The sequence below is a fragment of the Phacochoerus africanus genome, chromosome 10, assembly GCF_016906955.1.
Source record: "Phacochoerus africanus isolate WHEZ1 chromosome 10, ROS_Pafr_v1, whole genome shotgun sequence".
Classification (NCBI taxonomy): Eukaryota; Metazoa; Chordata; class Mammalia; order Artiodactyla; family Suidae; genus Phacochoerus; species Phacochoerus africanus.
Window position 1 is genome coordinate 113,343,475 of NC_062553.1, and position 27,305 is coordinate 113,370,779.

Here is a 27,305-nt window from a genome sequence, read left to right on the forward strand (position 1 = left end):
GGAGGGGTACAGGAGCCTGCCTATCTGTAACTTACTTCCCTGGGTCTAGGAGGTCTGAGAGTAGATATACACTTGACACTATCTGTGAGTATGGAACTAGACCAAGATGACATGATTTGGGATTTCTTGCAAATTTCCTAAGTGCCTTCTGCCCTTCTTTACTTCATCTAGAATTCTTGACACACTGTTTCTCACTTAATTCCATTTCCCAACTCATCTTAGGCAATGGAATTCTACTACTCCTGAAGGGTATTTTTTTTTTTTTTGTCTTTTTAGGGCTGCACCTGGGACATATGGAAATTTCCAGGCTAGGGGTCAAACTGGAGCTACAGCTGCCGGCCTACAACACAGCCACAGCAACACAGGATCTGGGCCGAGTCTGCCACCTACCATGGCAACGCCAGATCCTATAACCCACCAAGCAAGGCCAGGGATTGCGTCCACCCTAGTCGGGTTTGCTACCACTGAGCCACATTGGGAACTCCCTGCAGGGCATTATTAACAACTTTATTCGAGAGAAATATTGGTTACAAATATTTACCTTGTTCTTATGGGTAAATTAGGTTTTCTCTGCTGTCTTTTATTTTTATTTTTGTCTTTCTTAGGGCCTCATCTGGGGCATATGGAGGTTCCCAGGCTAGAGGTCAAATCGGAGTTGCAGCTGCTGGCCTACACCACAGCTCACGGCAACATTGGATCCTTAACCCAGAGAGGTCTTTTAAAACAAATAATGAAATGATCTAGTCTAAACTCTACGGTGGAGTAGCTGCATGACCCTGAATGAGATTTTACCTTTCCTGTGCCTAACTGTCCTTATCTAGAGGTGATGAATTAGATGATCTCTAGTTTTTCAAATGACTTACAATTTAATGTTATAGTTAATTAGGCTTCCTTCTGTCCACATATTTAGCTTCAAATTTGATCAGTGTGAGATCATCCTGAAGGAGGTCAAGAAATCGAAGAATGAATTTCAAGTTCCTTGTTCAAGTTATGGAACAAGGAATAACTCCATTGTTGCCGTATGTTAAACAGGATGGTAACTCCCAGGCTCATCGCACAAAAGGGTGTTTTGAGGACTGAACCAGACAAGTCAAGTGAATAGTTTGTAATTTGAATAACTCCAGAGAAATCAGTAGAGCACTTATGGTTAAAGCAGATGTTTGAAACTAGATATACATTGTCACTCCCAACGAGCAACAGCCTGAGTCCCTAGTATGTGTCCTCGGGGCATGTGACTTGTTAATTTTGCTGAGTAGATTGCAGTATAGGGATAAGCTCGGAGAGGGAATGAAGACAAAAGTCCTGATAGCTCCAGAGAGCCCCTATTTTTGCATGTATACAGGGAATAACGGGACTGACACAAAAGGAAGGAAAGAAGAAGAAAACAAAAGTCGGAAGTACGGAACGAACCGGCAGAGGAGGAAAAAAAGCCATGGGAAGGCAAACTTAGCAAAATAAAAGCCAAACTAGAAAACTTAGCAGGGACTGGGAGTCGAAGTGGGCAGCAGGGCAGGAAGAGAGCCAGATGGACTGGGGATGGGGGCGGGGGTGGGTGGCGACTGAGTGGCTAGTCAAGGACTTGCCAAGCGGGCACCAGCCAGAGGCGGGGAGGAGGAGGGTGGGGCTTGGCGAAGGGCAAAGGCAGGGCAAGATTTAAAAGGAGATGACCTTAGCTAGTTGATGCCGCCCAGGACCTCCGGTGCCCAGGGCAAGGAGACCCACTGAGGGAAGTCGCCGGGGCAGGCTCGCGAGGGACGTGCAGGGACCGGAGAAGGGAGCCCCCTGGGAGCCCCCGGCATCCCGCCACCATGTGCGAGCTGTACACCAAGCAAGACACCCTGGCGTTGAGGAGGAAGCACATCGGGTAAGGGGTCCCCAGGCCCCAGGAAAGGCGCGGAGAGAGGAAAACAGTAGCCCAGGGGGCGCAGAGCTGAAGCAGGAAGGTTCCGGGAGGGAGGGTGGGTGCCTGCGGGCTGCCGCACCCGCGCATGCGTCGCCGCCCTCCCCGGAGCGCGCGGGACCCCGGTATCCCCGCGGACCGCCTCCCAGGAGGCTGCAGAGTGGTCCCGGCGCTTTGCAGCCCACGGAGTGTGCGGAGGGCTGCCGGCCGGCCGGCCGGGGGACTTGACCGTGAAGGCTGATCTCCACTGAAGGAGAAATACCATTGCAGGGATGAGCTCCGGGAGGGAGATGGTAGACTCCCACCAACTCCAAAGTTTTTCTCTTTATTTTTGGTTTTGTGTTTTGGCTGCATCTTTGGCCTGCGGAAGGTCCCGGTCCCAAGCCACAGCAGTGAAAATGCGGGATCCCTAACCCGCCAAGCCACCAGGGAACTCTTGAAAGTTTTTCAAAATCATGAACTTTAAAATTTTTTGACGATGGCTATGAAAACCAATTCTGACAGCTTTTGTCTAAAGTGTACTTCTTCTCCTTGCACACTTGGTTAAGACGTGTGGGGGTTAATCCAGACAGTAGAACAAAAAACTTTGAAACCACTTTCTTAAGGGTAAGAGATGTCACTTACCTTGGTCTCCCCAGCCATGCCCTCACTACGGTTTAAAGATGGAATGTTCTCTCCAGTCTATTTTTGTTTTGCTGGTATTATAAACGACTTGATAATAGACTGATAATTGACTCCAGGACCCAACCTCAAGTCAGAGCTGAGCTCTGGTCCTGGTAGAGTGTCAAGTTACCTTGTGACCTCTGTGAAATTAATCTATGAAAGTAGGAATAACTCCGCTTCACGGGGAGGGAGCAAGTGAGATTAATGTGGGATCTGGTTTTCCTAAAAACTGCATGTAAATAATTGTGGCTGTTCACAATTAACAGTTACATGTAATTAACAGGCACTTCAGCAGGTTGGGGGGGGGCGGGTGGCCCAAGAAAGAAAAGAATCTCTTCAAAGAAATGCTGGGCAATTTAAGAAATCTTCTGATCTCCACCCAGGAAGTTTCTAGGTGGTTTGGGAGACTAGTTAAATCTCTCTCAACCCCGTAATAGGGTCAAACACGGCCGGATAACTTCCCTCGTTACCCAATCACTGATCACTTCCTTCCCCCCTTTTCTTTCTTTCTTGCCAGCAGCATGTGGAAGTTCCTGGGCCAGGGATTGAACCCAAGCCACAGCAATGACAGCTAGGGATCCTTAAGCCCTAGGCCACCAGGTAACTCCCCCTCCTTCCTTTTTATAATCACCACTCCTTTCTGTTAGTTTTTAATCCTGTAAAGTCAGATTCCAATGAAAACATAATGATTTCTGAGTGGAGAAAATTCTGTGGAAGGAGGAATTTAACCATGGAGTGAGAGAAGAATTTTACCTGAAGACTGAGTGACAAGGTGGGAAGTGCATTAGTAAGGCAAGATGAAGTCTGCAGTTTTCAGCCCACTTTCATAACAGAGGGCTTTTCTGGATTTTAACTTGTTCACTAACAGCTGAATTTGATCCAGTAAAAAATTCCCATTAAATAGTCATTTCGGAGTTCCCCGTTGTGGCTCAGTGGTAAGGAACCCGACTAGCATCCATGAGGATGCGGGTTCCATCCCCGGCCTCACTCAGTGGGTCGGGGATCCGGCGTTGCCATGAGCTGTGGTATAGGTCACAGATGTGGCTTGGATCTGGGTGTGGCTGTGGTGCAGGCCGACAGCTGTAGCTCTGATTCGACCCCGAGCCTGGGAACTTCCATATGCTGTGGGTGCAGCCTTAAAAAGCAGAGAAAAAATAATAACATATTTTGTTTCAGTTTCTAAATGTCCATAGAGCCAAATTCAGAAAACTGTGATGTTTCTATGTTGCTAAAATTTATACTCCAGACTGCCAGCCAAATAACGAAAAATATGGATGACTTTCTTTGGGCCAAGCCCCAAGGCATGCAGAAGTAAGTTCCCAGGCTAGCGGAGTTCCCACTGGGGCACAGTGGGTTAAGAATCAACTGCAGCAGCTGAGGTCACTGTGAAGCCATGGGTTTGTTCTCTGGCCTAGTACAGTGGATTAAAGGATCAGGCGTTGCTGCAGCTGCTCCGTAAATTGCAGCTGCTCCTTGGATTTAACCCTGGCCCAGGAACTTCCATATGCCACAGGTGTAGCCATAACAGCAACAAAAAAAGTTCCCAAGCTAATGATTGCACCCATGCCACAGCAGCAACCTGGCCTGAGCCACAGCAGTAAGTAACAACACCGGATCCTCAACCCGCTAAGCCACTAGGGAACTCCAGGAGATTTTTTATTATGCTCAAGTGAGCGTGTTCAAGGGTTAAAAGAATAATTGGATTTTATTGTTTAAGAATGGAAAATCCATTTGATGCAGGACAAGTACCACTCAAAAGACAGGAAAATGATTTGTAAAATCTGCATAGTATTTAGCACTAAGTTATTTGTATTTAGCTTTTAGTGCTATTCATTTCTTTACAAATTAGATCAGAGGGAGAGATTAGATTAGCAAGCAAGCTCTATTTTGGGCTCTGGTATAAAACAGACTACTTTGAAATTCTGGTTTTCTCACTAACTGTGTAACCTTGAAAAACTTAATTTTTCTGTCCCTAGGGTCTTCACCAAAAAAAAAAAAAATGAGACTAGTAATAACCCCTATTATATTATTGGGAGAATTAAATGAGATCACATTTGTAATACCTGTCAGTTCTTGACACATAGTAAGCCTCAAAAAGAAAAAAAAAAGTTTGGGATTTTTTCCTGGTAGAACAAAATTTCCCAAAGGAAAATCAGTTATTGGTTGTATCATTAGAGCTGTCAGCATTGATCCATCTGCCTCTTAAATAGATTGGTCAAAGAAGAGCATATTTGATAAAACAAGCTTAAGGAGAGTTCCCATCATGGCGCAGCGAAAACAATCCGACTAGGAACCATGAGGTTGCAGGTTCGATCCCTGGCCTCGCTCAGTGGGTTAAGGATTTGGTGTTGCTGTGAGCTCTGGTGTAGGTGGCAGATGTGGCTCACATCCAGCATTGCTGTGGCTGTGGTGCAGGCCGGCAGCTGTCGTTCCCATTTGACCTCTAGCCTGGGAACCTCCCTAGGCGGTGGGAGCAGCCCTACAAAGCAAGAGAAAGTTCTGGGCTCACATGAGATGAAAAAAAGCATGTCCCCGAAAGTTGTGCTTTCCCTTTCCTTTCTGGACCTGTAAGCTTCCACCGATCGTGACCTTCACTGACGAGAAACACCCTGAGCCGTCCTACCAGACCAAAGCGTTTCTTTCCATCACTTCTAGGCCCTCTTGCAAAGTCTTCTTTGCTGCGGATCCCATCAAAATAGTGCGAGCCCAGCGGCAGTACATGTTTGATGAGAAAGGCGACCAGTACTTGGACTGCATCAACAATGTTGCCCACGGTAATGTACTTTCTCGGCTGTGCCTTGAAGGGTCCCTTTACGGAGTAAGGCAGACTTGGCCCCAGTCGTATTTGTCCCAGGCAGTGCCATCCCTTGGCTGAACCGGGCCAGGAGTCCCGGGCAAGGAAAAACTAGAACAAAATGCGGGAGAGAAACAAAATCAACTTCTTTTTTTCTTGCAGCAGAATCCCCCTCCCTTCCCAGGCCTTTAGAATTGTAACTCATGGGGTGGGGGGGGGGGCTTTTGTCTTCTAAATTTTAGTGGGACACTGCCACCCAGAAGTGGTCCAAGCTGCCCAGAAACAGATGGAACTGCTAAATACAAATTCTCGCTTCCTCCACGACAACATTGTTGAGTATGCCAAGCGCCTGTCAGCAACCCTGCCGGACAAACTCTCCGTTTGCTATTTTACAAACTCAGGGTATGTTTCCCACCCATCCTCCGGTCCCATCCATCTCCTTGTTCTCTCTCACACGTCTTTATTTGCTTCTTGGTGGAGGAGAGATATCTTTTTTTTTTTTTTTCTGTCTTTTTAGGGCCACACCTGCAGCATGTGGAGGTTCCCAGGCTAGGGGTCGAATTGGAGCTGTAGCTGCCGGGCTACGCCAGAGCCACAGCAACGCGGGATCCGAGCTGCATCTGTGAGCTACACCACAGCTCACGGCAACGCCAGATCCTTCACCCACTGAACAATGCCAGGGATTGAACCTGCGTCCTCTTGGATGCTAGTCAGATTCATTTCCGCTGAGCCACGATGGGAACTCAAGAGGAGAGATATCTAAATTGGTTTCCTGAGATTTTTTTTTTTTTTTCCATTTGCTAATGACCATGTGGGGGATCTGGCCATTCTGCTTCGGTTCACCAGCCCAGTGTAGACGAGACATCTGACAGTGTTCCAAGGCTTTTGACACAGCCTATGTGATTGGCTGATTAACAAGTGTATACCACTCAAGGTTTTGCTAAAAGGATTGATACCTGGGTTGTAACCATGGCAATAATATTCAAACGTAATGTTCTTGTGAGAGAAGCCTAGCTAGGGAAATGGTACTCACCTCTTTGAGCAGCAGGGTAAGTAGCTCAAGACTAGATAAACCTAGATAGTTGTTTCAAAGTGTGCATAAGGAATTTTAACAAAGAAAGAACTCTTCTTTGTTATAGCTATATAAATTTTATAAGCTTGCTTTTTTTTTTTTTCCCCCGCCCCACTTGCAGCATGAAGTTCCAAGTCCAGGAATCAAACCCAAGCCCCAGCAGTAACAATGCCTTAACCACTAGGCCACCAGGGAACTCCTCTTATAAGCTTTTTGACTGATTTTTTTTTTTTTTTTCTAAGCAAGCCAAATCTTTATTACAGGGAAGCAAACAACTCCCAGGACAGCTGGGGTGGGGGGGAGACTCCCCTCCTTGACTGATTTGTTTCCTTAGGCAATTGAACATATATTTCAACACAAACACAAAGGCCGAAGAAATAAATTCAAGTGAATAGATACATTACAACTTTTAACTTCCATAAGTTTGAAATTATTATATATTCATTCCATGGAATATCATGCAGACATTATAAAGTATGGGGTTTTTTTGTTTGTTTTTGCTTTTGTTTTAGTATGAAAATACATGCCTAATGACGGGTGAAAAGCTCTCAGGGCAATGTTACATTGGGAGTAAAGCTGTATACACAGCATAAACTCATTTTTATTTTCTTTCCCTTCAATAAATCTTTTTTTTTCTTTTTTTGGGTTTATTTTGTTTGTTTTTTTAGGCCCACACCCCCTGCATATGAAAGTTCCCAGGCTAGGGGTCAAATCGGAGCTACAGCTGCGGGCCTACACCACAGCCACAGCCACGCCAGATCCAAGCCGATATTTCAACCTACACCGCAGCTCACGGAGGGGCCGGATCCATAACCCACTGAGTGAGGTCAGGGATCAAACCAGCATCCTCATGGATACTGGTCGGATTTGTTACCGCTGAGCCACAACGGGAACTCCCTCTTTTTTTTTTTTTTTAATTGAAGTACAATGAAATGTTGTGTTAGGAGTTCCTGTCATGGTCCAGTGGTAACAAAGCCGACTAGTATCCATGAAGACTCTGTTCAATCCCTGGCCTGGCTCAGTGGGTTAAGGATCTGGTGTTGCCGTGAGCTTCGGTGTAGGTTGCAGACATGGCTCGATCCTGCATGGCTGTGGCTGTGGCTGTGGTGTAGGCTGGCAGCTGTAGCTCCAATTTGACCCTTAACCTGGGAACTTTCACATGCCTCAGGTGCAGCCCTTAAAAAAAGGAAATAAAGTAAATGTTGTGTTAGTTTCCGGTGAACAGCGAAGCTGTTTATCTGTTTTATATGGTAGTGTGTATATGTTAATCTCACACTCCTAACTTATCCCTCTCCCTGCTAAACTCTTATTTTTAACCTGATGTATATGTACGTATGTAAGAAAAAACTATTAGATGGAGTTCCCGTCGTGGCTCAGCAGAAACAAGTCCAACTAGAAACCATGGGATGCGGGTTCAATCCTGCCCTTGCTCAGTGGGTTAAGGATCCAGCATTGCCGTGAGCTTTGGTGTAGGTTGCAGACATGGCTAGGATCCTGCTTGCTGTGGCTGTGGTGTAGGCCAGCAGCTGTAGCTCCAATTTGACCCCTAGGCTGGGGACCTTCATATGCTGTGGGTGTGGCTTTATAAAGCAAAAAAAAAAAAAAAAACGCTATGATCTTCATTTCATAGATAAGGAACTAATCAAGTATTGGGTCAGTACAACATAGCTTAGTAACCAGGTGAGTGGGCCCCGCCCATTCCTCCCACTGAAATCAGACTTAGGCTTCTTGGTCTCCTCAACGTTAGCCAGCTACTGATGTGGCTGAATTGGGCGAAAGTTTGAAATAAGCAGAATAGCCTTAATTTGCATTGAGCTTCCTCTGTAGCTCACTCTTTTCACTTTTTAGGGCAGCACCCTCGGCATAAGGAAGTTCTCAGGCTAGCGGACATGAATCAGAGCTGCAGCTGCCCGCCCACACCATGGCAACGGCAACAGCAATGCCAAATCCTAGCCATGTCTGCAACCTGCAACCGAAGCTCATGCAATCCTGGATCCTTAACTCACTGAGCAAGGCCAGGGATCGAACCCAAGTCCTCATGGATATTAGTCAGGTTCATTAGCACTGAAAACCACAACGGGAACTCTTGTGTCTCACTCTTTATTGAAGGCATTTGGAAGGGATTAGGAGGATAAAGTGAGATGGCTGGGTGGATAAGATTGAGGGGAGAAAGGGCCTTAACTTATTTCTTCATGCAGTTCTGCGAAAAGATTTTTAAAAGGGCTGATGTCACATTCATTGTCCCTTCTCTCTCTGCTATCCGAATAGATCTGAAGCCAATGACTTAGCCTTACGTCTGGCTCGGCAGTTCAGAGGCCATCAAGACGTGATCACTCTTGACCAGTAAGTCTTGGACACGGGACATGTCAGCAGGACGCTCCTTTAGAGACAAAAGTACATTGATCTGATCCACACTCATACCATGAGCACATACAGAGGAGGCTGGATGTATGGCATAAGGATTGTTTTATTATGTATTAAGGGTTCAAGGCCAGCTCAGGCCTGGAGGATGCCTCTAAGTGCCTAGAGGCTTTTGGGTGCTGTGGTCATGGTCTCAGAGGCTTTGCATGAATCAGCATTGACTCTTCACACATTAGTTATGTGTTGAGCCACTGAAATGGACCTTCCTTCTTGCCCTTGTATAGACTTCTCTTGTTTTTTGTTTTTTTCTTTCTTTCTCTTTTTTTTTGTTTTTTGGGATTTTTTTTGTTTGTTTCTTTTTTCTTTCTTGGCACCTCCACAGTACATGGAGTTCCCAGGCCAGGGATCAGATCCGAGCTGCAGTTGGGACCTAAGCTGCAGCTGCGGCCATGCCAGAGATCCTTTAACCCACTGTGCCAGGCCAAGGATCTAACCTATGTCCTGGCACCATAGAGACACCACTAATTCCATTGCACTGTAGCAGGAGCTCCTAGGCTTCTCTTGTTTTATGTGTTGGATGGTGTATTCATTTTCTATTGTTGCTAGAGCAAGTTGTCACAAACTGTAGTGGCTTAAGCAACATAAATTGATTTTCTTACAGTCCTGGAGGTCAGAAGGCCAAAACAGGCTGAAGTCAAGGTGTCAACAAGCCTGCACTCCTTCTGGAGACCCTAAGGAAGACTGTTTCCTTGCCTCCAGCTTCCTTCCTGCATTCCTTGGCCTGTGGTCCCCTCCTTCACCTTCAGAGCCAGCCCTCTCATCACTCCAGCCTCTGCTTCCATGCTCGCATCACCTCCTTTGTCTCTGGCCACCATCCCCCTACCACCTTCTTTCACCTATAAAGGCTGTTCTGAGAACATTCTACCCTCTAGCATTATCGATCTTTTTCAAGGTCCTTAATTTAATCGCATCTATAAGGTCCCCTTTGCCATGGAACATATTCTTAGGTTCTTTTTTTTTTTTTTTTTTTTTGTCTTTATGCTATTTCTTGGGCCGCTCCCGAGGCATATGGAGGTTCCCAGGCTAGGGGTCTAATCGGAGCTGTAGCCACCAGCCTACGCCAGAGCCAGAGCCACGCTGGATCCGAGCTGCGTCTGCAACCTACACCACAGCTCACAGCAACGCCGGATCGTTAACCCACTGAGCAAGGGCAGGGACCGAACCCTCAACCTCAGGGTTCCTAGTCGGATTCGTTAACCACTGCGCCACGACGGGAACTCCTATTCTTAGGTTCTGAGGCTTAGGACGTGGGCGTCTTTGGGAGGGGAGACGTGATTCTGCCTACACAGAATGGAGACTGACTGCCCTTTCCTCCAGCTACCACGAGCAGCGCTGCCGTGAGCACCCTTGTACATGTGCCTTTAGGGACCTTTCTGAGAGTTTCTTAGGGGTAAGCACCTAGAAACAGGATTGCTGGGCCACAGAGGTACTGTAAACATTGTTAATTTGCCTAAATACCGTCAGTTCAGTCTCCAGAGTGGTTGCCACTCTACTGAGTGCATGTAATAGCCCATTTTTCCATATCCTTGCTAAAACCTCGGAGTATATCCTAATTTCTATTTTTTTTCATAATTTTTTGCCAGTCTAATAGGTATTAAATGATAACAGTATTTTTGTTTGAAATTTTCTAATTTTGAGTATCCCTTTATGTATTTATTTTGCATTTGTGACTTCTCTCCTGGGAATCGCTTGTTTATATATTCTTTGCCCATTTTTTCTGTTTGCCCATCCTTTTCTTTATGTATTTATTTTGCATTTGTGACTTCTCTCCTGGGAGTTGCTTGTTTATATATTCTTTGCCCATTTTTTCTGTTTGCCCATCCTTTTCTTGTTGGCTTGTGGTTGTGCACATAGTTTGATTAGAGGGTCTCGACCTTGACTGGGTTTTAGAATTTCCCGGGGAAGTTTTCTGTTTTTAATGCCAATGCTCAGACCGTACCCCAGACCAATTAAAGAGAATCTCCAGAGGTGAATTCCAAGAAACAGTACATATTTTTAAGTTTCTCAAGTGATCTTAATATGTATGCACAAATTTAAGAAGCACCATTTTGGACATTCTTCTCTTTTAGCTTGACATTTCAAGTATTTTTCCTCCAATCTGTCATCTGTCTTAACTGTGGTATCCTTCAATTCTCCCAAAAAGATACCTTGAACTTTGGTTAAATAAGTAGTTGACATTTTCATCTTATGGTTGTGTTTTCTAAATTTTGTTAATATCTCCCCCCCGCAACACACACACACACACACACACACACACACACACACACACCCATCCCCACCCCTCAGATCATAAAGATGCTCTTCTTCATTTTCTTCTACCTTTTTTCTTTTTGTCTTTTTATGGCCACACCCAAGACATTTGGAGGTTCCCAGGCTAGAGGTCCAAGCGGAGCTGTAGCTGCTGCCTACGCCACAGCCACAGCAACGCAGGATCCAAGCCTCGTCTACAACCTACACCACAGCTCACGGCCATGCCAGATCCTTAACCCACTGAGCGAGGCCAGGGATTGAACCCAAGTCCTCATGGATGCCAGTCGGATTCGTCAACCGCTGAGCCATGATGGGAACTCCTGTTCTACCTTTATAACTACTTCTCATATTGAATCTACCTGAAGTCTACTGTGTTACCTTTAATGAATGGCTGTGTCTCTGAGCCAGCCTTCTGTCCCAGTCCATTTCGTCATTTGTGTTCCAGTACCATACTAATGTTACCATGGTTTTGTAGCATGTTTTAATCTATGGTAAGAGATGTCCTCCCTCTGTGCTTTATCTATTCATAGGCCTTTTTAAATTTATATTTATTTATTATTTATTTTTGCAGCACCTGGCGCACATGGAAGTTCTAGGGCTAGGAGTGGAATCAGAGCTGCAACTGCCAGCCTACACCACAGCCACAGCAATGCAGGATCCGAGCTGTGTCTGTGACCTACACCACAGCTCACAGCAACACCGGATCCTTAACCCACTGAGCAAGGCCAGGGATCGAACCCGCGTCCTCATGAATACCAGTCAGATTCATTTCCACTGAGCCACAGCAGGAACTCAGTTGTTTTTAAAGTTTACTAGAATGTAACTATCAGATACATTTAAAGAATACATGCATTTGAAATTTCTCGTGAAGCTATCAAAATCACTTTTTATATTTAGACAATCTGAGAAGATCTTATATAAAGATAGAGATAAAAGATTTATTTCTTGCTAAAAAGTAATTGTTTATGAAGGTATATATTTGGCTTTCTATGTGTTTTATGACCTGAGTCAAGAGAGCTGGACAAATTCATGGCCGGTCTTATCATGAAAAATTAGTTTCCATATAGTTAAATCTGGCACCACTGTGGAGATTCTCCCTGGGTGATATGCAATACCATTTTTCATGTACTAGGAAAGCATCTTTCTTTGAGTGATTTCGTTCTTTTTCTTTTCAGTGCTTACCATGGTCACCTGTCATCTTTAATTGAGATCAGTCCATATAAATTTCAGCAGGGCAAAGATGTCAAGAAAGAATTTGTGCATGTGGTAAGTAAGTATCTTGGAATCCAAGAATTAGAATGTTAGTACTGGAAGAGTGCCTAATGATAACCCAGTCCTTTCATTGAACTGAACATGGAAAAGAAACTAAGCTCTAGGAGTTTCCATCATGGCTCAGTGGTTAACGAATCCGACTAGAACCATGAGGTTGTGGGTTTGATCCCTGGCCTTGCTCAGTGGGTTAAGGATCCTGCGTTGCCATGAGCTGTGGTGTAGGTCGCAGACGCGGCTCGGATCCAGCATGGCTGTGGCTCTGGCGTAGGCCGGTGGCTACAGCTCCAATTCAACCCCTAGCCTGGGAACCTCCATATGCTGCGAGAGCGGCCCTAGAAAAGGCAAAAAGACAAAAAAAAAGAAAGAAAGAAAGAAAGACAAGAAAAGAAACTAAGCTCTAGAGCAGTTATGTGACTAGCCTAAGTCAAAGGGCTAGTTAATGACAAGATGTGGTTTATTTATTTATTTATTTATTTTATTTTTGTCTTTTTAGGGCTGTACCCTCAGCATGTGGAGGTTCCCAGGCTAGGGGTCTCATCAGAACTGTAGCTGCCAGCCTACGCCACAGCCACAGCAACACAGGATCTGAGCCTCGTCTGCGACCTACACCACAGCTCACAGCAACGCCAGATTCTTAACCCACTATGCAAGGACAGGGATTGAACCTGCAACTTCGTGGTTCCACTGAGGCACAACGGAAACTCTATCACATTTATATTTTGTTTTTAACTTATACAGTTGGAGATAGTAGGAAATAAGCAGCATACATCTATTTTAGCTTTAAATGTTTAGCTATCCAACAGACCTGGGTGAAGTTTGCTCTTGTCTGTGACGTCTCTGATGCCAGCAAGCTGGGTCTGGGATGAGGCCTTTTTTTTTTTTTCTAAGGGCTGCACCTGTGGCATATGGAAGTTCCCAGGTGAGGGGTTGAATCAGAGCTGCAGCTGCCAGCCTACACCACAGCCACAGCAATGTGGGATCCGAGCTATGTCTGCGACCTACACCACAGCTCCCAGCAAAATGTTGGATCCTTAACCCACTGAGGAAGACCAGGGATCGAACCTGCATCATCGTGGATACTAGTCAGATTCGTTACCACTGAGCCACAACGGGAACTCCCTGGGTCTTGACTTATAAGGGTCTAGGAGCAAATCTAAGTTCCTATTCAGAGATTTCAGTTCTCTTGGAATGCAGACATGTGAAGAGAAAGAGCAAAAGAACCTGGAGTCACTTAAATCCACAGGTCACCGTTGTGTTGTGCTCTTGTGGGGATATGCTCTTTCTTAAAAGCGCCTTTGTCTGGGAGACAAGTTATGAGTAACTGTTATCTTGTGATATTTTCAGGCCCCAGCTCCAGATACTTACAGAGGAAAATACAGAGAAGACCATGCAGACCCGGCCGGTGCTTATGCCGATGAAGTGAAGAAAATTATTGAGGAAGCTCATAACAGGGGAAGGAAGGTTCGTATTTGCAGCTTTGGAAATACTTTAACCTCTTTTATGAGATGGATTGAAATCATTGTGATACCTTGAGAGGTAGCAAAGGATTAGATCTCAATTTTCTTTCTGTTTCCTGGTTACATTTTCACTCGGTTCATATTTCCAAAAGTGCATTATTATAGTCAGGTCTCTAAGACTGTCTATGTTTTGCTTTTTTTTTTTTTTTTTTTTTTTTGATCCTGGAAATGCAATTACTATATGGCATTCAGAACTGGTGGTCTAATTCTGACCTTCCCCGTGGGATGCAGACTCTGGTGCAAAGGGATAAGAGGAGAGAATTAGGAAAGGTGTCAGCCCATGGACAGAATATTCCAACTGAGAGTAGCAGGAGGGACTCATAAAACCAGGAGAAGAGAGGGGGAGAGGCAGAGGGGCCCTGGGCCTCAGGACCAGTGCAGACCCAGGGAGCCTGGGCCCTTCCCGAGAGCTGGTTCAACTTTGCTGAAGTCTGGAGCCTGGGTAAGACAAGGCAGAAAAATATCCTTCCAGTCTGGGTCTGCACTTCTAAGACAAACCAGAATCCTCCAAGTAAGAAAGACTTTCCATTTTCTGTCTTCACCCTACTGTCCTCAGCTTCATGTCAAATGCTCAGTCCCTTTGGGGGTTACTTATACACAGTTTTAATGTGATTCAACACAGGCTTTGCCTTTAAACGGGCTTATGTCATCAACATGGCAATTAAAAAAATCTTCTTAGCCTTTGAAAAAAATTGTTTTTGTTTGGCCGAACCTATGGCATGTGGAGGTTCCTGGGCCAGAGATCAAACCTGCACCGTAGCAGTGACTCAAGCCTCTGCAGTGACAATGCCACTTAATCCACTGCACCACAAGAGAACTCCAAAACCAATTTTTTTTAAAAAAATAATAACAAAACAAGAAGGCTTTGTGTTTTCCAATGCAAGTATATTTATCTTACTGATGGAGAGTTGTTTGTATTTCTTAACTGTTTCTTCTTTTTCTTCCCAACCCCTTCATTTTTTCATATCTTAAAACTGCCATTAGGTAGTCTGGTCTAGAACCTTGGTTCTCTTCACTCTTAAGTGTTATTGCAGTATAGTTGACATACAATGTTGAGATAATTTCTGTTGACTTCTTATCTCATACTATTTCTACTATGCTTTCTCTTCTTAATTCAGTGTTCCCTATTTTTCTGTTTCTCCTTTCTTAGCCTCGAGAATGAAGTCGTTCTATTGTGAATTGCCTGATTCTGTTCAGTTAAGTCTGGTTCGGGTCAAGGACCCGAAACACAGCACAGTCACTAAGATTTGTAGCGAGAAGTCACCCTCTCATCTCCTTAGTCCAGATTCTCAGTTCAGGGCATCCTAATTTACCAGGCTGAGCAAACAGGCATCATTGGAGTGATGTGTTTGGAACCTGGGTAGTTTTTTAGAGGTTCCTATCAAAGGCTGATCAAGACATCAGTCTTACTCAGTGGATCCTAATGAAAACACTGCATTTAAAGTAATTATGACAACGTAGAAGGCACCTTGTCCACCATGCCTCATGGTGGTTTCCTCAGTCCCCTACAATTTCAGAAACTCCCACTTAAGATCACATGCTCTTTTCAGCATGGACATCTTTCCTTTTTAATCAGATGGCCAGTTTGTCTCTTGCCACAGGTCCATTCCCAACCATTTGAACAATCTGCTCTCTAAGAAGTCCTCTTTTTCAGGGAGTATGGGAGGGGACTTAATGGACTTTGACCCCATCTTCTCTTATATAGATTGCTGCCTTTATTGCTGAATCCATGCAGAGTTGTGGCGGACAAATAATTCCTCCAGCAGGCTACTTCCAGAAAGTGGCAGAGTATGTACTTGACTTGGGCATCCTTGGTCAAATGGAAGGCACTGTGACAATTCTGTAGGACCGTCCTGGTTCAAATATTGAAGTACATCCAGACTAGCTGGTACATGGCCATGGGAGTGCCTGCTGCCCAGGACTCCTGGACCTCCTCCACGTTCCCTTGATGCAGCAAGTAAAGGGTTTTACACATGGTCCAGCAGGGGGGCCTCCAAGACTTTGCTCTGCTACCCATCTGGCATCCTCTCTAATTGGTTGGTGTCCAAGCTTTACTGTTAGTAAACCTCTGAAGATGAACCCTGCTAAACACTACATCTTGTTCACTTCTTTCTTTTCCCACTGAAAATACTGCAGTAAGGCTTATGTTAAGCAGTTCAAACACAAACAATGTAGACCATGTCTAAGCTGGAAGTTACGTGGTTATTTTTCAAAGTCGGTGTCATTGGGGATTTGAGCCCTGAAATATTTTTAACAAAGATTGCAGATTTCAGGTTAACAACATTTTTTAAGTCCTCAATAATCTGCATCTTTCTGGGAGGGTTTAGGGACTCTTTGGTGACCTGAAGACATTAGACTGCCTTTTTCCTTTTCAGGTATGTACGCGGAGCAGGAGGTGTGTTCATAGCGGATGAAGTTCAAGTAGGCTTTGGCCGAGTTGGGAAACATTTCTGGAGCTTCCAAATGCTTGGTGAAGATTTCGTTCCAGACATCATCACCATGGGAAAACCAATGGGCAATGGCCACCCAATGGCATGTGTGGTGACAACCAGAGAAATCGCAGAAGCCTTCAGCAGCTCTGGGATAGAGTATTTCAATACGGTAAATTTTGGCCTCCCACTTAAATGCTAAGAGGGAAAAATCATGCGTGTTCTTAAGCTTCTTTCCAATGTAATAAAGAATAAATCTCCCCGTTGCCAGCTAACCACCCCAGGACTCAAGCCAAACTTTGATCCAACCGTATTTCATTCTATCTGGCACTGTTCTTCTTGTATTTTTCCTTGTGTGTCTTTCCCCCTCCTAAAATGTTCCTATTAATTGTACCAGTGATAGATGACTGCCCTCCTAAGCTCTGGAGGTTATGATATTTCATTAACAGATGATGTGACCTTTTTTTTTGTATCAATTTAAATTCCCAGAACACTTCTAAAGGGTTTAGATGCTTCAGAACTATAAATGTTATCTAGCTGTCAAGGGAGATACTAGATTTCTATCTTTGGGAAATTTTATTTCTTGATTTTACCCCAAAAAGTTATAAGCATTTAAGCTTGGAAAGATTATTATAGTTTGTGCCATATGCACAATAAGATTTGTTACAACTATAAGTAAGATTCAAATCTTAGTACATAAATTATCTAGAGAAAATATTGCTTAGCTTTTTTCACACAGATATTCAAGGGCTGAAACCCATATTCCCCTAACTAAACCACACTCTGAAATCCTTAATTCCCAACACAATGTCTGGTTTTGGTCTGGATGAACTAATAAATTCCCCAGTAGTCCTCCATACCAGGTATGCAACATATATATAATTTGAAAGTCTCAACCCTAAATGAATAGAATCATACTGTATTCTAAATCTAAGAAACTAATATCACAAGTGAAATTTTTATTAAAATGATACTTCTTCTTTTTTTTTTTTTTTTTTTGGCTGCACCTACCACATGGGAAAAATCCGCAGCCAGGGAGCAAACCCACACCACAGCAGTGACAATGCCAGATCCTTAACCTCTAGGCCACCAGGGAACTCCTTGAAGTTATATCTTTACTTGCTTACATATGAGCCAAGTTTCTCATAGATGAACTACTTAACTATTCTGCCTCTCATTTGTCTTTTTTCCTCAGTATGGAGGAAATCCAGTATCTTCTGCTGTTGGTTTGGCCGTCCTGGATGTAATCGAAAATGAAGACCTTCAAGGAAATGCCACAAGAGTAGGGAATTATCTTACCGAGTTACTGAATAAGCAGAAAGCTAAACATACTTTGATAGGTGATATCAGGTATGTTTATCATGAAGTTGTCATGTGGTTATTCATTTATCCAAAGGAATTTTTTTTTTTTTTTTTTTTGCTTTTCTGGGTCCGCACTCGCAGCATATGGAGGTTCCCAGGCTAGGGGTCCAATCAGAGCTACAGCTACCAGCCTACACCACAGCCACAGCAATGCCAGATCTGAACCACATCTGCGACCTACACCACAGCTCACGGCAACGCCAGATCCTTAACCCACTGAGCGAGCACAGGGATCGAACACGCACCCTCATGGTTCCTACTGGGATTCCTTTCCGATGCGCCATGATGGAAACTCCAAATGAACTTTTTGTATGTGCGTGTCTGCTCTTTAGGGCCACACCTTCAGCATTTGGAAGTTCCCAGGCTAGGGACTGAATCGAACTGCAGCCACCAACCTGCACCATAGCCACAACAATGCCAGATCCTTAACCCACTGAGTGAGGCCAGGGATCGAACCCATGTCCTCATGGATACTAGTTGGGTTCGTTAACCACTGAGCCATGACAGGAACTCCTATATTTTGCCTTCTAGATTTTAATTAAATTACACGAAACCAAATCTAGAAAACACTGAAAAAACAATAAACGTGTCATTTTTCATCTAGAACCCAGATGTCATCACTGTTAACTTTTGGCTATATGTCCTCCCTGACTTTTCTACTCTTTTTCTTTTTTTTTTTTTTGTCTTTTTGCCTTTTTTTAGAGCCACAACCGCGGCATATGGAGATTCCCAGGCTGGGGGTTGAATCGGAGCTGTAGCCACTGGCCTACGCTAGAGCCACAGCGACACGGGATCCGAGCCACGTCTGCAACCTACACCACAGCTCACGGCAACGCCGGTTCCTTAACCCATTAAGCAGGGCCAGGGACCGAACCCACAACCTCATGATTCCTAGTCGGATTCGTTAACCACTGTGCCACGACAGGAACTCCCTGACTTTTCTACTTTGAAAAAAAAAGAAGCCAGGATGATGTCCTTTGTGACAGTGCAGTGCTTGATAGAATGTATATCAGGTTTCCTTTCTTTACCTCCCTCAGGGGTGTTGGCCTTTTTATCGGAATTGACTTAGTGAAGGACCGTGAGAAAAGGACCCCGGCCACAGCCGAAGCCCAGCACATCATCTACAAGTAAACACACCCCTCATCCGCGCAGTGTCTCGACCTGTAAGATGCCCACCCACTTGAGCTCTGTTTTGACTTCCTCCCATCTCTCTAATTAAGGGACGTTTACGACGCATGCAGTTCACACACGTGGGCTTCTTGCATGCAAATACTAAACTGTTCTGCTGGTCACATCGTTCTGAAATAATAACCTTAGTTAGCACCTGTAGGCACTCACATGTATTTCCTGCACTAATTAGGATGAAAGAAAAGCGAGTGCTTCTCAGTGCCGATGGACCTCACAGAAACGTGCTTAAAATAAAACCACCTATGTGCTTCACTGAAGAAGACGCCAAGTTTATGGTGGACCAGCTTGATGGGATTCTAACAGGTCTGTCCACAGATCTTTAGATAAGATACCTCTCTGTCCCCTACCCTGGAGTTATCATCTGACAGGCATCATGCTTTTTTTTTTTCCTTTTTGCCTTTCCTATGGCCTCTCCCACGGCATGTGGAGGTTCCCAGGCTAGGGGTCGAATCGGAGCCGTAGCCGCCAGCCTACGCCAGAGCCACAGCAACGCGGGATCCAAGCCGTGCCTGCGACCTACACCACAGCTCACGGCAATGACGGATCCTTAACCCGCTGAGTAAGGCCAGGGACTGAACCGGCAACCTCATGGTTCCTAGTCGGATTCATTAACCACTGCGCCACGACAGTAACTCCTGGGGCATCTTGCTTTTCATGGCAGAAATGAAGGAGGGTAGGGGTGAATGTATAAAATTGTATTTGGAACTAGAAGAAGATAGCTCATAACTACATGGACTCTTAATTAAATCAAAATCTTCTATTTGTGCTCAACCCCAGGAATTTAAGTTTTTACTCAAATGGCACAGTTTTATCATTTATTACTGGTTTTTAAAAAAACTTGTATGTCTGCATTGTGCTGTGCTCTGTAGGTGCTGCAGTATAGTCTTTCAGCTTTGTACCATGTAAACCATGATTAATTACAAGTATAGGTTAACAGTTATTTGCTGTATACACTGAATCATTTGACTCTGTTTCGTACATTACGATTACGATTTAATTTTTTTTTTTAATGTCCACATCAGCAGGGATTGAATCCAAGCTGAATTGAAGCTGCAACCTAAGCTTCAGCTGCACCCTATGCAGCAGCTGCAGCAACGCCAGGTCCTTTAAACTCACTTCACCAGGCCAAAGATCAAACCCGCACCTCTGTAGCAACCTGAGCTGATGCAGTCTGATTCTTAACCCACTGTGCCACAGTGAGAACTGCAATTTAATTTTGTAAATTGAAGTATATTAATTTACAATCTTGTGTTAGTATTTGTCAATTATGAGCATAGATTGAGATTAGAAAGTAAGGCAGCAACACAAAACCATGTTGGAAAAACATAAAACACTGTCAAATGTTAGAGCATTTTTGTTGTTGCTTTAGTTGTATTTTTGGCTTTTCTGCCTCCTCTCAGCCTCTTGAGGTTAAGATAAGCCAGGAATCAGTACAGCATACGAACTAGATTATTAATATTTGGAAACTTGAGAGTCAGCCCCAAGTTATTTGTTGTACAGTCACTGTCTTTGGACCAAGACACACCCAAATTTGGCCAGCAAAATTTGGCCTTGGAGTTCCCCTTGTGGCTCAACGGTTAAGAACCCAACTAGTATCCTTGAGATGTGGGTTCTTTGATCCCTCTTCTTGCTCAGGGGGTTAAGGAACCTGCCTTGCCACAACTGTGATGTAGGTTGAAGATGTGGCTCAGATCTGGCCTGGCTGTTCAGCTCCGATTGGACCCCTAGCCTTGGAACTTCCACGTGCCGTGGGTGTGGGCCTAAAAATAAATAAATAAATAAATAAATAAATAAATAGGGTTCCCACGGTGGTGCAGCAGAAACGAATCTGACTAGGAACCATGAGGTTGCAGGTTCAATCTCTGGCCTCTCTCAGTTGGTTAAGGATTCAGTGTTGCCGTGAGCTGTGGTGTAGGTCGCAGACACAGCTTTGATCTGGTGTGGCTGTGGTGTAGGCCGGCAGTATTAGCTCCGATCCGACCCCTAGCCTGGGAACCTCCGTACGCCACAGGTGTGGCCCTAAAAAGACAACAAAACAAAACAAAAAAAAATGGACTCACACATCTGTGTTTCCTCTGGTCGCTTGAAGTGCCAGGAGGAAGAAAGGATATAGGTTGGGGCAAATCTGTAACTTACTTAAAAGTCAGCTCAGGGCTTGAGCATTTTTAATGGTGGGGCTGAAAAAAAAAATTTTTTTAGCCCCCACCTGTGGCATATGGAAGTTCCCAGGCTAGGGGTCAAATCCCAGCTGCAGCTGCCAGTCTACACCACACCTCACAGCAATGCTGGATCCTTAACCCATTGAGTGAGGCCAGAGATTGAACCCATGTCCTCGTGGTTACTAGTCGGTTTTGTTTCCACTGAGCCACAATGGGAACTCCTAAAGAATTCTTTTTTACCAAAGTTAATGAGGCAGAGATACCACAGGCTCAGTGCCACTAATAATCCTGAAATGCTACAATAGAAGTTTAAAAGCAGTGATTTTTTTTTTTTTTTTTTGCCACACTTACAGAATGTGGAAGTTCCCCAGCCAGGTATCAAACCCCGAGCCACAGCAACAACCCTGACACTGCAGTGAAAATGCCAGCTCCTCTTCCTTTTTTTCTTTCTTCTTCTTCTTTTTTTTTTTTTTTTTTTGGACAATGCCAGGTCCTTAACCCACTGTACCACTAGGGAACTCCCTAAAAGCAGTGATTTTAATAGTGACACTTTTTAAACACAGGTACCTTTCCTTCATTAAAGGCATTCTTTTTTAAATTTTATTTATTTATTTATTTATCTTTAGGGCCACACCCACAGCATATGGAAGTTACCAGGCTGGGGGTCACATTGGAGCTACAGCTGCTGGCCTACACCACAGCCACAGCAACACCAGATCCTAGCTGTATCTTCGACCTACACCACAGCTCACAGCAGCACTGCATCCACCAGATCCTTAACCCACTGAACAAGGGCACGGATCGAACCTGCATCCTCATGGATACTAGTCAGATTTGTTTCCACTGAGCCACAATGGAATATCCCTAAAGGCATTCTTACAGTCAGAAAAAATTTTTAAGATTTTTATGTTCTTATCTTATCCATTGTATCTTCCTTGATGTAGATTTAGAAGATGCCTTTGGAGCCAAAATGGAGAATGTGATCTCTGAGAACAGTCCATGCAGAACCAGGGTAAGATTTGCTTACTTAATATTTAAGGGAAAAGTTTAAAATTGGGGGAATTTAAGAAAAAGGAATGCAAATTACAAAATTGTACAGGAGTTTCCACTGTGGTGCAGTGAGTTAAGAATACAACTGCCATGGCTCAGATCGATTCCAAGGAGCTGGTTCAATCCTCAAAGTGGGTTAAAGGATCCAGCATTGCTCAGGAGCAGCTCAGCTCCAGTCCCTGGCCCTGCAACTTCCATATGGGTGAGGCCATAAAATTAAAATAAAATAATATAAAATAAAACAATAAAATAAAATAAAGGAAGAGATAGAAGTTTCCATTCAAGGAATGGCCCTTGGAATTCCCGTTGTGGCTCAGCAGTAACAAACCCGACTAATATCCACGAGGACTTGGGTTCAATCCCTGACTTTGATCAGTGGGTTAAGGATCCAGCCTTGCCACAAACTGTGGTGTAGGTCTCAGATATGGCTCAGATCCTGCATTGCTGTGGCTGTGGCGTAGGCCAGCAGCTGCAGCTCCGATTGGACCCCTAGCCTGGGAACTTCCATACGCCACAGGTGCAGCCCTTAAAAAAATAAAATAAAATAAAATAATAAAATAATTTTGTACGATGACCTTTAGAATAAAAGCCATCCTTGCTAGGGGTAGATTACTGTTCCACCTGTGAGTGCACAATTAAATTTCAAGACAAATGTCCCACTACTTGAAAGGAATAAAGCCAGAAAAAAATCATTCTTACAGGATCATTCTCATACTAAAAATAGAAGCAAAAAAAAATGAAACAAAACAAAACAAAAAACCCAAAAGCAAAAAAAAAAAAATCTCTCTGGCTTGCCAAGAGGACCTTCAGAATCCAGAGAGAGAGAACAAATGGCCTAAGCGCCCATCTGTTTGTCTGAGGGCCGCCTGGTGCTGCCCCAAGTCCCACACAGCCCTGTTTAATCGGCAAAAGCATAAACAGCGTGACTCCAAGATGCCAGAGTTTGTTCCTCAAGAGAACTAAAGTATAAACCTCGACTGGCAGCGAGGCCTGGGAACCATCTGGCAAGAAGTGGCCTAGTTTCTGCATTTGATGTGCTTCCAGCAGAGGGCTTCCCCATTCTCTCCCTGAGCTCCCCAGGGTGTGAGAAAGAGCTCCCTGGGTCGGGAAACAGCAAGGAAAAAAACTTGAGAGATTCTGTTGCATAATTTATTTGTTTATGCCTTCGATGCATAAAGGAACACTTGGTGCCTGCAGCCCACACTTGGTGCCTGCAGCCCACTCGCACTGCAGCCACAGTCAGCCAGAGTCTTTGCTGAGTGAGAAACAGGAGACCCTTTGAGGGCGAGCAAGTGATTTTGCTAAACAAGATACTTCTGTCTCTTGGTACTACACAAACCAATGCTAGAAATCAGTTCCTAGCTGCTGTTCAAGAGTGGCTTCTTGAGTCTGGGTTGGAATTGCAGCTGTGGGAACCGAACGGGCATTGCAAAGGAGCTTCCAGCAAAGGGAGCTCCCCCTTTGGCATTAACAAAGTTAGCATGAGTTTCTGAAATTTTGCGTGAAGTCCCAGATTTTGGGTTAGCACCACATTTCAGATGTTTACGGAAGATGCTAATCAGGGCTGGGGGCGGGGAACAATGGGCATTGTTGTGTTGTGCTGTGTTGTGTTGTATTCTCCTGTGTGCTGTGTTGCCTGTGGGCTTGTGGAATCAGCCGTGCGGAGCGGAGGCTGGAGGCTGGAGGCTGGCCGGGCTCCAGGTGTGCTGTGCTGCCCGCTGGAGTTCACGCGCCTGTCTTGCAGATGCCAAATGAAGCACGCTCAGAAATGCTCCGTGACGGTGCCCCAGACCCCCAGGAAAATCCCAGCCACAAGCGAAATGGATTGTGCACAGATAAACACTCACTGCTCAGTAAGAGGCTCAAGACATGAGGGGATTAGCACTTTACAGTAAGATAAATATCCAGAGTTCTAGAGAACCGATGCAAGTGTCCTTTCTGTCCCATCTCTGTTGTCCCCTCTAAAGGAAGAATTTGCATTTCCACTCAGATGTGTAAATAAAAAGGCAAATGAGTAGTCATAAGACTAAATCCAAGGGATAATCAAACCACGTCAAGATTGTTAGTTCATCCTCTCGCCTGTTAATTCCTTACTTGAAATTCCTGAAAGTACTTCACTTATTCTACTCAACGGACGCTTCAAATTGAATGTCAAGTTGGCAGTGTTACGTCTCGTGCTTTAATGTTTGACATGAGAGAGCAAAGTACATAGATTCCTGAACTTTGGAGACTGAAGGGCCTTAAAATATGAATTCTTTAATGATTTAATTTATAATATATTTATGGACTATAATAAAATAAAAGATGATGTAAGCCAAAAAAATTTTTGACTAGAAAAGTATTTACTGTTCTTTTGTGGAAAATATTAGGGTTGGGGTGGTAAAGATCAAAGCCATTTGGAGAAAGGAGTTCCCGTCATGGCGCAGTGGTTAACGAATCCGACTAGGAACCATGAGGATGCGGGTTCGATCCCTGGCCTTGCTCAGTGGGTTAAGGATCTGGCTTTGCCGTAAGCTGGGGTGTAGGTTGCAGACGCGGCTCGGATCCTGAGTTGCTGTGGCTGTGGCATAGGCCGGCGACTACAGCTTCCATTCGACCCCTAGCCTGGGAACCTCTATGTGCTGCGGGTGGGGCCCTAAAAAGACAAAAATAAAATTAAATTAAATTAAAAAATAAAACCATACCTAAAAGCACAAGATGTGCTTCAGGCCATTTAGTGAAAGATAAAAGGAAGCCTGCACTCAGAGGATCAAGGACAAGAATTTAAGGGAAAGATGGCATCCCAAGGTGGGAGACCCCCGTTATAGGGAAACCTGAATATGTTACCGCCCTTCTGCTGATGCGACTAAGCACCATGACAGTCCGATGTCAACTTGCACTTTCCTTGGATGATAAAACTGTAGCCCAGGAGTTCCCGTCGTGGCTCAGCAGAAACGAATCTGACTAGCATCCTTGAGGACACAGGTTCGATCCCTGGCCTCGCTCAGTGGGTTAAGGATCCAGTGTTGCCAGTGAGCTGTGGTGTAGGTTGCAGACACCGCTCACATCTGGTGTTGCTGTGGCTGTGGCGTAGGCCAGCAGCTACAGCTCTGATTCAACCCCTTAGCCTGGGAACCTTCATGTGCTGTGAGTGCAGCCCTAAAAAGACAAAAAAACAAACGGAAAACCGTAGCCCACCTAATCCTCGGGGCGGAGCCTCCTTGCCTGCCCGCTGGCATCTCTCACAAGCATCCTATCTTAATAAATCTATTTCTTGCTATCACTTTGTCTCTCGCTGAATTCCTTCCTTTGCTGAGACAGAAAGAACCTGAACTTCAGTAAGTTCAGACTCCAGGTGAGGGATTTGCATGAAAAAAACCATGGGTTCAAGTCCCGATCTGGGTTTCGTCCGGTTTCGAGTTAGAGGTGTTTCCGTTTCATGTCGATTGAAAACAAATGCAGTGTAAGAGGTGTTGAGTTTTATTTGGGGCAGAAGGCAGACTCTAGCCTGGGAGACAGCTGGGAGATAGCTCTGAGACACAGCTCCAAAGAGGCAGCGGGGAAGGTCAGTATATCTGACTTTGGTGGAGGGGGCACGAACATGCAATCAAAGCACACGTCTTTTGCAGAAGGTAGCTGCTGGTCTTGAGGAGCAGACATCGCCATGAAGGATTTTAGTGCTTTTTCTAGACAGGAGGAGATCAGAGAATTGGGCTCATAAAATCTTCTGAAAATACCTAACTATCTGAAGCCCTATTCTGCTAGTTGTTTCCAGAGCGCAGAGTGCCTCATTCCTGACTGCCCTGAGTTCCTTTCAGGGTGTGTCGAAGGTCAGTGGTCCCAGCAACTTGTGAGTTAATCCTTGCAGCGGTAGCTGGCAAGTGCCAGTTTTGCGTTGGCAGGGTCAACTTGGAAACCCCCGCACATCCCACCCGGATGCTGAACAACTGTTGATTCCTTCCCCTCAAAGGTGGAGGTTGAAGAAACCATGGTAAGAAAACAGAAAACAAAGACTCTCCTGGATGGGGGTGTTTGGAATTTGGTGTCTGCAGGTGGAGGTCGGGTGGTGGGGAAGGAGGCAGTCTAGTTCTCTGTGGAAAGGAGAAAATAGGGGATGTGGTTGGGCTCCGCCCTGGCTCCACCCTCAGCCTTGCCTCTGGCCTTCAGCTCCAGGCATCCCTAGCAGAAACATCAGTTTAAAGGGTTAGGGGTTCCCCATTGTGGCTCATTGATAACGAACCCAGCTAGCATCCATGAGGATGCCGGTTTGATCCCTGGCCTCACTCAGAGGGTTAAAGATCCAGTGTTGCCATGAGCTGTGGTGGAAATCACAGATGCAACTCAGATCCCACGTGGCTGTGGCTGTGGTGTAGGCCGGCAGCTGTGGGTCTGATTGGACCCCTAGGCTGGGAACCTTTGAAAGCCACAGCTGTGGCCCTTAAAAAAAATTTGTGAGCTGCACTGCCACATGACAATATAGATAAATCTTACCAAAATAATAATAAGTGAAAAATAAGTCTAAAAGATGACATACAGCATGATATCCCTTTTTACAAAGTCAAAAACTATCCACATTGACCAAAAAACTGGGTGTCAGCCTAAAGACACAACCAAGCCAAAGACCGGGAGAAGGAAGGATTTGCTACTTGCAGCAAGTAAGGAGAACACCAAGGATCTTTCCAAAGCAGTATCTCCTGCCACAGCAAAATTTCGGACCTTTTAGGTTAAGGGTACATGCATATTCATGCAAGGGCTTGAGCAGAGGAAAAATCAGGATTGGTGCAAAGGTTTAGTTGATTGAAGGCACAAGGGCCAGAAAAGGTCAACATTATTCCATCCACCAGCTGAGTGGGGGCTTCAAGCTCCTGAGGAGCTCAAAGATGTGCGTCAGATTGTTATATGTGGCTCTTGAGGAGAAACTAGGACTCTATAATTGCTGAACTATAGTTTCTCTCTTCCTTTTTTTATGTTTTTTATTTTTATTAATTTTTTTTTGGGGGGGGGGCTTTTTAGGGCTGCACCTGAGACATATAAAAGTTCCTAGCCCAGGGGTTAAATGGGAGCTGCAGCTGCCAGCCACAGCCACAGCCACAGCAACATCAGATCCAAGCTGCATCTTCAACCTACACCACAGCTCATGGCAATGCTGGATCCTTCACCCACTGAGCGAGGCCAGGGATCAAACCCACATCCTCACAGATACTACATCGTGTTCTTAACCCACTGAGCCATAACAGGAACTGAACTAT

The 27,305-nt window shown here is 44.8% G+C and overlaps 1 protein-coding gene across 2 annotated transcripts; it reads left to right on the forward strand.

Moving 5' to 3' along the window:
• Positions 1 to 1,640: 1,640 nt before the first annotated feature.
• Positions 1,641 to 24,400, forward strand: ETNPPL (ethanolamine-phosphate phospho-lyase). 2 transcript variants are annotated; one of them, XM_047799304.1, is made up of 13 exons: positions 1,642 to 1,864; positions 5,219 to 5,337; positions 5,600 to 5,759; positions 8,698 to 8,772; positions 12,276 to 12,366; positions 13,717 to 13,833; positions 15,595 to 15,677; positions 16,265 to 16,490; positions 17,514 to 17,668; positions 18,718 to 18,807; positions 19,041 to 19,171; positions 21,972 to 22,039; positions 23,822 to 24,400. In XM_047799304.1, exons 1-13 carry the CDS (start codon positions 1,809 to 1,811, stop codon positions 23,948 to 23,950), a joined length of 1,500 nt encoding a protein of 499 aa, XP_047655260.1. In that variant the 5' UTR covers positions 1,642 to 1,808; the 3' UTR covers positions 23,951 to 24,400. The 2 variants fall into 2 exon arrangements, with proteins under 2 accessions (XP_047655261.1, XP_047655260.1); XM_047799305.1 differs by lacking the exon at positions 19,041 to 19,171 and having other exon boundaries at positions 1,641 to 1,864; positions 23,822 to 23,951.
• The last annotated feature ends 2,905 nt before the right edge of the window (positions 24,401 to 27,305 follow it).

Coding starts and splice junctions, on each gene's coding strand:
- ETNPPL (XM_047799304.1), top strand. CDS start 1,809: ATGTGCGAGCTGTACACCAAGCAAGACACCCTGGCGTTGAGGAGGAAG. Junction 5,760..8,697: donor TGCTATTTTACAAACTCAGG/GTATGTTTCCCA, acceptor CTATCCGAATAG/ATCTGAAGCCAATGACTTAG. Junction 16,491..17,513: donor GGATAGAGTATTTCAATACG/GTAAATTTTGGC, acceptor TTTTTTCCTCAG/TATGGAGGAAATCCAGTATC.